The sequence below is a fragment of the Folsomia candida genome, unplaced genomic scaffold, assembly GCF_002217175.1.
Source record: "Folsomia candida strain VU population unplaced genomic scaffold, ASM221717v1 Fcan01_Sc002, whole genome shotgun sequence".
Lineage (NCBI taxonomy): Eukaryota > Metazoa > Arthropoda > Collembola > Entomobryomorpha > Isotomidae > Folsomia > Folsomia candida.
In genome coordinates, this window is record NW_019091194.1 from 9,341,633 (window position 1) to 9,351,701 (window position 10,069).

Sequence of the window (10,069 nt, forward strand, 5' to 3'; positions counted from 1 at the left end):
AGTCAGTAGTATTTTAGGGAATGGACGTGAGTATTTTATTACGCAATCAAATTATTCATGATTGATTACAACAGTCCTTATTGTATCCCTATTATAAATAAATCACGGCAAATTCAAGAAACAATAAATATAGCTTTAGTTTACAGATAATCCACTAAGCTTGATTTTCATTCTAAACATTTTCTAAGTTTTCGTACTTGTTTATTACTACAACATTTATAGCAGCAAAGCATATAGGGTTTTGCTAAAATAACTCGCCCTATATCTGTGCTTGGTTTTTGGTAAAAGATGCTATTTTATTATGGACGTTTCTGCAGCTATCACACAATTTGATTGATTGATGACCACGACGACGACGACGACGACGATGGAAAGAGAAAGGAAGGAGGACGAGGATTGCGGCGGATGGCTGACTAAATTCATAAAATCATAAAATTGTTGACACGCTATTTATTTAGTAAATCTACATGACCCTGTGACGTCAAGTGTTTTCATTTATGCATGTAGGTTACGGGATATAGCATTAAAGTGACTGATTGTCTAAATCTCTAAAATCCTTGATTCTTATTAAACAGCAACTATCATTTTTCCAACATTTTTTCCTTCAAAAATGTCAATGAATGCTTGTGGCAAGCTTTCAAACCCTTCAACCACCGTTTCCCTGCTTTTCACTCGACCCTGTAGAATACAAACAAATTATCGTGAATCAAACACAATCAAGCAATTAATCTTGATCAAGTTTTAATTACATCTTTAACCCAGCCGATGAGTTCTCCTATTGCGGGTCCCCACTCTGGAAACCAACGGTTGACGAGGAACCCTTCCATCTTTATTTGCTTGTAGATCATTGAAGTGTAGTCGAATTGTACTAGTAAAGCAAGACCATCGACGAGAAAATTAGAGAGTATGTACATACATGTTGTATTATATAATAGTATTTATTGTAAGTACACATGTGTAAAGAATTGATCCTCAAATTCAAATTGACAACAATTATTGTACATTATGTACCTTTTGCAGTTTTTGGATCATCGTTGTAAGACGAAATTGCACCACAGAGAGCTATGTATTTGTTGATTATCAAATTATATTACAAATACTTATAAAAACGTCGAAAAATAAACTTTACTAAGCATTGTTGGTTACGTTACCTACTCTTCCACTTTCGTTGGTATTTTGAAGAACCCAAAACGTTAGGTCTCCACCAACCTATGCATGCATAAAAAATCATAAAATAGATGTGAGACCTATGCATTATAAAAGAAGGTACAAATAAAAACGCATAAAAAATAATACATGTATAAAATTATTTTGATTACGTTGTCAAAATAGCAATTTACACCCTCCACTGCCCATTTCTTTAGGGTGTGATCAACATTGATTTCTTTGTAATTGAAACTTTGATCGAATCCTACGTCAAATGTAATGACATATTATGTAGATTGGTTTTTGATTATATTGTTATCATGATTACCTAAGTCAAGAAGCCATCGTACTTTCTCTTCTGATCCAGCAAAGCCTATTACTTTGCATCCTACAGACCAACAATAATTGGCTAAGTAATTGCGTTTAATATGTATTAATACATATGCATACTCAATCTATGATAAATATATACCAAATAATATACCTTTTATTTTTGCAATTTGGCCTGCAACACTTCCCGTCCCACCTGCGGCTGAGCTGATTACAACCGTTTCACCAGATTTTGGCTGACAAATCTTTAACAGCCCAAAATAAGCTGCCAACCTAATACACGTGAACGTAATTATATTTTTATGTTACATATTCATTTAATTAATCTTTAATATTAGGACTTGGTGTATGAATTCTAAACACGTAAAATGCAATAAATATTATAAATAAATGTATACCCTGTGAGTCCACAAACTCCTAAAGCATAAGAATCTGGCAGTCCTTGCAAGTCGGGCATTGGGAACACGCCTCGAAATAATCCCTTCAGTTTGTCAGGATTGCATATAGTCATGTCTAAAACGATGATCAAATAATAGACATTAGTGCGTCATAATATCCATGATTTCTCTTTGTACTTTGATCAATGTGCTTTTTACGAATATAAATTCAATTTGATTTGCCGATCAGTTTTAAAATCCTTGTCATGTAAATGTCTATATATATACATACCATCATGTATGTATGCAAACATAGAAATTATTTTCACCAACCTCGCCAACCCACAAAGGCAATAACTTTATTTCCTTCAGGGAATCCGGGATGTCGAGACTTCACCACTCTGCAATGACAAGAAGAAGTTCCATTTGACGCAACGAAAATTATTTCATCCGACAAGTTTTCTCAAATCAAAAGTCAATATGAGATTTTTATACTGCGAAAGTATACTCTTTACTTGGAGTGCCTCGACATAAATATTCGTTATGCATAAAAATCTCGTAAAATCATATAAAAAACAGAATTTTATGTAGTCGATCAGTTAGTCGATGATTTGTTAACAGTAGTTTTTGTATGCATATGTAAATCGTCTGAAACTTTGGCGCAAATAACATTATCCGCTTTAAATCACAATGAAGCTGAAATGCAGCAATACTTTAACAAATGCCAAATAAGTTATTATTTAATCCTTGTCAGAACACGCGAAAGATTGGATCTATAAAGGGAATAAGGCCAGGCAATCTCTTAAATGTCAGAGATTGAATCTCATTCCATGCACGACTGAGATGAATCAATATGCAAATTTAGAATGAAAAGCAAGGGGAGGAGAAAGGTTCCCAAATTCCGTTGTTCTGCGATCATGATGACAATATATATGTAAACCATCATCATCATCGAAAGGATGGCAGCTCACAAAGAAAAGCAGAGCAAAATGTGACTCGCAGGGAATATGAAGGCAGGAAATTGTATTTACAAATTTGTTATTGTGTCTTCCATCTCATCTCGTCCCTCCGACGTTCAAGGACGCTGGGTGATTTGCAAGAGTGAAAGTGAGTGGGCAAAAATGTGCAGAAGCATGAACAGTAGAGAACTCTGGACGCGTCTCCTTTTACAGTTTTGGTTTAGTTTCACGTCGTATAATAGAATTACGAAACTCTCACCGCCACACTTTCTCTAAAGCATAGTTTTAGATACATGTATCTATCTACTGGCTGGCAGGACTGAATAATAAGACGAGAGAAACTTAAGGCCTGCTGGAAGTGCTGGAGGTAAAACTGGAGAAAGTTTATGCGATAGAAAATTCCTGAGCTAAATGACAATTTTCTGACATGATCGCACAAATTTTAATCAAATTTGCATCATAATGATGTGTCGTCGCGTGTAATGATAGGGGTCCAAAAGTTGGCAAGTGGCGTATATGTAGGGGCGACTCGCTATTAATGCCAAATTCATATATTTATTAGCTAAATCACATCCGTTGTCGTATCTCCGGGGATGCTACCGCTTCAAGTCTTACTTTTCAGAGAGTATATTAGTAAGTACAAATTTTGCACAGACTGCCCAAGGCCAAAGAAGAGGACGAAATGCTGCTAAAAGTTTTCACTAACCGACAATACTAACAAAAGATCAACAAGACCTTAATCAACAAATCAGTACAATTCCAATCGATATTATGAATATATGCATAGTAATCGAGAGGAAAGCTGGCTACAGGCATACACCAAATACGCTATTCCATCAACTGGCTGAAAGTGAAAATGGTGGCTGAAAAGACGAGATGGAGATCCAAGCGAACGAGAAAGGTCTCGAAGAAAATAACGCTGACTATGTTCACGCTGACGCAGCAGATTTCCCTCAAGTGCGTTAGGTAACTTCTTTGTTTGGCGAAAACGCGATAACGAAGATTTACCGTTTCAGACTTTAATTGTGGCTTGTATTCATAATTTGCCTATTCTCAGAATCCTATTTTAATAGTTAAACCCATCATTCAATAATCTATTATAAACAATTTTTGTAGTTCTTTTTGCAAGAAATGAATTTTACTAAAGTTTTCTCAAATGCAAGGCAAAAACGATCATCGTGTAACAGACGTAATTCTGGAAAATAACGAACCTTTCCTTTGATCGCTGAAGCAGGAAGCAAACAATTCTTTCCTCTCATGTGCGTCTACAAAATTTGGTCGAGTACTTACCATTATCATCATTGTGATTATTACTCTACATGTATGAAGAAGGGGTCGAAATGAAATTCTTTCGTACACGAATAGGAAAAATATTCAGCCCACCTTGCACATCCAATCATGTGCAAGTAGTGAATGGACAAAATTCGAAAAACAAACAGTAAAAGCAAACTCTCGAGTCTCTAATCTGCAATTTATGCAGGCAGGCATTGCTCCAAACCTGCTCTGAAGACCAAGACTTTCTCCATTTTATTTGAGAAGAGTCAAGCAAAAAGACGTTATAGAATTGTAAATTTTAAGCTGATCATGAATTCAATGTTTCATTGGAGGAGAGTATTAAAGAATCAGGTATACAGTGAATAGGTACGACTATCCTGTCTAACTTATGTATTCAAAGTTTCCCTATAGCAGAGTTTTTTTATTGATCGACTGGAAAATTGTGTATGTAGATATATGTTTTTGTAGAACTGTCCCATTGGGGGAAATGAAAAGAAAGAAGATCGGTTGCGGTTAATTAGTGGAATATATTATGTGGGATCGACACGACTTATCTAATTCTATTGGGAAAACCCACAACCACACCAGCCATACTTTTTAGCATCGCCGAGTAAGTATATACATATTATTCTTTCCAAAAATATGTACGTATAATGGGAAAACTAAGGTGGCAGTCGTAGTATTACTGGTCCTTGTGACACTGGGAATTAAATCCTTAGGAATAAATCCCTCCTCCCTGGGGAAGAGGAGCAACAACGGGAGACTGCTTTCTCTTCCAGGACGGCGGATCAGGAGAAGAAATCGTAGCCAGCTCTTCCCAAGGCCCTTATTTGGTTTAGCCAGCCACAAGTCTTGTCGAATACAAGGCTTGTTCACAAAGGTACAACTTTAGGAGGTGAACAATATTTCTAATTATGTATTGCCCAGCCAGTAATAACCTTTGTTCAAGCTCCAATTTATTAAGTAGCTTCAGCTACTTTATGCGAAGACTTTGTCTGTCTGTCTGTCTGTCCGTCTGTCAGCAGGATAACGGAAGAACGGATTGAGATAATCGAAATCGGTTTTCGCCATTATACATATGACCCTAGGGGGAGGATCCTATCAACTTTTGGGGGCAACCGGACCACCCCCCTTGGCGCCAGGGGGTGTGGTCGGGGCAAAATGAGATTTATAGTGCAATTTGATCTATGGATGAAATAGAGTGAAATGAAGTGATCCCGAGTTGTGCCACACCCCCTCGGCGCCAGGGGGTGTGGTCGGGGCAAAATGAGATTTATAGTGCAATTTGATCTATGGATGAAATAGAGTGAAATGAAGTGATCCCGAGTTGTGCCACACCCCCTCCGCGCCAGGGGGTGTGGTCGGGGCAAAATGAGATTTAAAAAAATTGAATCTATAGGTGAAATGGAGTGAAATTGAGTGTTTTCGCGATGTCATGGGAGTGGTTGGGGTGAAGTAGTCTGAAGCTACTTCCGTATGCGCGTTTGCGACGGTTTATTTGGTTTCACTTTAGTGAGCATCGTACAGGGGTACAAATCCCGATTTAGATAGAACGAACTTGTACACTTTGGACATGGAAGGCATAAATTTGGCTCTCCTGTTTTTACCTCATGCTGCACTAATCGGTCCAGCAGAATAACAGAATAGATGTGATGCATGCATGTATGTGCGCTTTACCAACGGAGAGTCTCATGTTACTATATTCTCTCCTCCATGCCTGTCGCTGGGGAAAGTAGTGGTGAGGAAGTCGTAGTGGGTGAGTGAGGTTTGGTCCTGGGATGGAAATCTCTCAATTTTCATGAACACGAATGACAGAGGCAGCAGGCAGTGAGGTGCCTTGTTGATGTCATATGCACAAAGGTATTATGTTCTCATTTCCCCTTATTCTCCAACTTCCCATTGTTACCTCACCACGATGTGTCAGAGACTAGAATACAAGGCGACCTATTGCTTCTGACTCAGGCTGGCGGTGGGTGGATTCGTTCGTGGTGGAAGATGAATATTATTTCGTTCTATTCCCTTTTCAACGTGGTACACATATTTATTTATGTGTGTATGAGGTTGGTCAAAGTCATCCCATTTTACTGTCTTGTACATAGAATCTTTACATATACACGTATAGCCTAACAAACTATGTATGCAGCTTAATCTCCTTGTACATATATGTATGGATGTTTGAATTCAATTAAATAAATGGCTGGCTCATAACCTGTAGTTAACATTACAAAAGAGTTTATACCCCAAAATTTCTTCTAGAAGAGGGTATTTGTTTTCAAATCTCATTACAAAAAGTTTTGGGTTTAAAGTAGAAGAAAACAAAAGCATAAGCATATTTCATATATTTGTAACTTGATCATGTCTCCAATATTTTCAATTTCAAGAAAATGTTACACGCAGCAACCACACGTACACATATTATGTACAAATACATACATGGGAAATAGCATGCTTCTGGCTGGCTTTGCTTTGTGGACGCGATTCACATCTGTACGTGCTTACGTACGTCCATACACCGCATCATCAACAAAGAAAGTGAAAGAGGGAGTTCAATTTGCTCAAAGAGAGAGAGAATTCAATTCACATTGCGTATTTTCTTTAAGTCTGCTCCTGACTTGTTGAGGAGGTGAAGTGTTATGAAGGGCTGAGGTGCCTTGTTGAAAGTAGGACCGACCGAACGTGAGATGAGATAAAATACTTGTTGAAACTTCCAGACATTGGTGAAAGCATAGCAGCAAAGCAACCTCACCGTCTCACAACCAACCGACGCTATGTATTTACTGCTGCCATGCTCACAAACCCATTTATTTGCTTAACGGTTCTACCAGTTTAGTGAACTGGCAGAACCGACGTGCGAATAATGCAAAATGTTCCATACCAAAGTTTTCTGAACCATTACCGCTGGTAATAAACATATTGGAGTCAATTTGTATAATCTCAACTAAAGAATCCAGTACTAAAATGTTATGAACTACATACGTTGGAGTTTCGCCTCATTACGCCTTATACGGTGTAATAGTTTTAATCAGTTGGAATCAAGTTATTTCATAGGAAACAAGATAAAAAGTTAGAGGGCTGTCAGTGCATTCATTTTAGCCACATAAAAATACAGTCTCAAGGTGAAATTAGAGAAAGTTTCGCATTTCTTCTAAAAGTTTCTTTGATGGATCACCAGTCTCTGTTCGCATAAGTAATATTTTGTACACAGTTCAAAGTAAATGTCAATTTCGCGTTGGGACACAACTTTTTTAAAGATCATGTAAGACTTACTGTGCTATTTGAGATCCCAAGATTGTATCTCCTACGTTCATTCGATTACCAAATGCCCTCATGTACGGATCCACAGATAACCAGACCGCTTTCAATAGGATTTCTGAAAACGTCGTATACATTATTCACACTTGCTAGTCTTATTTGCAGCAAGTTAGCAGATAAAGAAAAATACTAAACTTTACAACAACAAGTACACATATACAATTTTGCAAACACGAAAACAAGAATACAGTATAGGCTGAAGAGTTTACAATTACTGCACAGGTCAAATAAAACTATTTATCTAGCAAGTTTCCCTACAGTATAGGAATCCTTATGGGTAAAAGTGGAAAAGGCGGACCAAATTGATCCTGATCAATTGAAAACTAATGTTATTAAACGTTATCTAAAACACATAGGACGTGGCCTAATGATATGAATGGTCTCAGCCTCCAAAGCGCTATAAGCAGTTTACTCTCAATCTTTGTGCAATTTCCTTTCATACAGTTTTCTTACCTCGATCCTCCAAAGTCTCAAGAATGCTTTCTTCCACCAACTCAAAGTTGTTCAGGTTGGGCTTCCCGTCGAAATAGTTCTTTAAGATTATTTTCCTTGCCCGCATTTTATCGGTTTTTCTTCGCTCGCTGCTCTCTCTCTCTTTCTCTCAAACTTGCTTATTTCCTCAACTTGTTTCCGTTTTCTTAGAGAAATACTTTTTTCCCAGCTCAAGACGAAATCCTTTGAAGATCAGAGCAAGAGTGGTCACCTTGTTGTGTTAATCAATTAAGTGGTTCCAAGTCGTATGCAAGAGCTCTTCTCAGTTTGTATACGCAGCGCCCACGTCGAAAGTAATTGAAATTTTACTTGCCGTTAGTTATCGTTTGTTTCAGCTTTAATCAATCAGCCAGTCCGCTTAAATGATGGTTGTGATAGATATTTGCGATATTTCAATAATATGTAGTTACACCACTAAGTAGTTTGTTATTGCATGTCAGTATTGGTACAGATTAGCAGCAGCAACGGAGGATAATCTGCGACAAAAACACAAGAGAATGATGGTATTATTTTACAGCTAATAACATGTTTGTATTCGCAATTCGCATGCTCTTCTTATAGCAAGTGTGTGGATACGACCGTGGTTTGTTGGTTGGTTGATTGGTTGGGAGAAAGTTAATTACTGATCATAACTGGATGAGTGAATGGCTGGGTGGTTCAATTAATGTGATTAGCAGTGCTCTGCAGTCAATAAAGACCTCAACACAAGGGAATAGTGGGCCCAATGCTGGTCTGGGAGCTGTATCAGTTGTGACAGCAGCAGAGAAAGTGAGACTGCACGTTCGCTCAAAACTAGTCTCACACACAAAATCCACTTCAGCCTGCTCAGAATAGATCTGAATACGACGGAAAATTGGTGGAGCCGTTTAGTTGGGTAAATCTGGATACACAGGAGAAGAATAGTGAAAGTGTTCTCGTGTATTTCACCTTCTTCGCTTGCTGTACTGCTCCTCCATACACGTATGCATGATTTAATGAATACGTTTCCCTGCGTGATAGCGATAGTGGCATTTGTGGTATTTATATGCAGAGACCCGTACTATAAGCATTTCCACCTAAGCACTTACATGTCTTAATGTGTAACCCACCCAAATGCATAAACATGTCAGTAAAGTACAAAAATGAGTGCTTAAATTGTATGCTTGATGGACAAAGTATTTGGCTTTCACACGCATAAAACACAGCAGGATGAGAGATTGGATGTGAACAATACTCTTCAATCTAGGTTTATGATGAGCATACAAATGTAGCTCTGACGTCTGTAAGTACTGAATTGGCAATGTTGACTCACAGTGAATAAATAATGAGGCGAGGTAATTGGAATAAATGGCGAGTGAGGAATAGGAAGGAATGGAAGTTGCTGTCAATGCTATCCCACCATCTCTCTCTCTCTTTCTCTCTCTTCGTATATTTATGTCTCTGAGTTTTGCGTCGGATTCTCTTCAAACGACAAATGTGTGTATACCTTTGCTTTCCCTTTATAATTATTATTACTAAAAGACTATTAGTACATATGCTACAGTGATGATAAAGTGAACCACGGAGGGGCTGAATAATAAAATGCCGGATTCACTCACTCATGGTCAAATCTAGAGTACGAACCTATTTATTAGTACTCAAAGTGGTGACTTTCTCTGACCTGGTAGACACGAGAAAAGAGAGCTTTTTTCTGTCCGCCGTCGTCCCGATTTCTTGGTTTGGTTAGGTCGACATTCGATTCTTCTTCTCTTAACGTGACATCTCGTCCTCAGGAGTATGTAGTTTAGTATGGAAGCGGTTGTGGTGGGCAGCAAGGCCAACGCGATACCACACGGGTTACAAAAAAACAACCACCAATAATAACACTGCCGAAGCCACTAAGCGGACAGGACACGGAACAAGGAGAAAATATCGGATTCCCTCCGTCCTCCTATCTTAAATATCTGGCTTGGTTTGGTAGCCTAGTGGAGAAAGAGCAGAGAGCCGGATGAAGATTCGCCTGGCTGTCCATGGGAGAAAGTGGTGAGAGAGAAAGGCTGCTGCCTGAGCTCAACAGAGAATATGCTGAGACCGAAATGCTTTCCGGGGAAAACCGACCGAGCGATCATACAACTTTTGGCAAGTGGGTGGGTTTTAGGATGATGATATGATTGGAATTTCGAGATATAAATTTTTATGATCACTCATAAAAACGTAGAT

At 38.3% G+C, this 10,069-nt stretch overlaps 1 protein-coding gene across 3 annotated transcripts; it reads right to left on the reverse strand.

Moving 5' to 3' along the window:
- Window positions 1–11: 11 nt before the first annotated feature.
- On the reverse strand, window positions 12–9,891 carry LOC110844347 (prostaglandin reductase 1). 3 transcript variants are annotated; one of them, XM_022090526.2, is made up of 12 exons: window positions 9,531–9,890; window positions 7,853–8,367; window positions 7,355–7,457; window positions 2,187–2,254; window positions 1,875–1,989; window positions 1,631–1,749; window positions 1,475–1,534; window positions 1,320–1,411; window positions 1,152–1,209; window positions 1,012–1,062; window positions 750–868; window positions 12–678 (listed from the first exon to the last, which is right to left on the reverse strand). In XM_022090526.2, exons 2-12 carry the CDS (start codon window positions 7,956–7,958, stop codon window positions 568–570), a joined length of 1,002 nt encoding a protein of 333 aa, XP_021946218.1. In that variant the 5' UTR covers window positions 7,959–8,367; window positions 9,531–9,890; the 3' UTR covers window positions 12–567. The 3 variants fall into 3 exon arrangements, with proteins under 3 accessions (XP_021946218.1, XP_035703133.1, XP_035703134.1); XM_035847240.1 differs by having other exon boundaries at window positions 538–678; window positions 9,494–9,891; XM_035847241.1 differs by lacking the exon at window positions 9,531–9,890 and adding an exon at window positions 8,471–8,767 and having other exon boundaries at window positions 538–678.
- Window positions 9,892–10,069: the final 178 nt, after the last annotated feature.

What these genes read in the sequence shown, in the direction of transcription:
- LOC110844347 (XM_022090526.2), bottom strand. Translation starts at nt 7,958, where the DNA reads ATGCGGGCAAGGAAAATAATCTTAAAGAACTATTTCGACGGGAAGCCC. An exon ending in TTGGGATCTCAAATAGCACA is followed by an intron (nt 2,255 to 7,354) that starts GTAAGTCTTACA and finishes TTGTCATTGCAG; the next exon opens with AGTGGTGAAGTCTCGACATC. An exon ending in GGAGTTTGTGGACTCACAGG is followed by an intron (nt 1,750 to 1,874) that starts GTATACATTTAT and finishes CACGTGTATTAG; the next exon opens with GTTGGCAGCTTATTTTGGGC.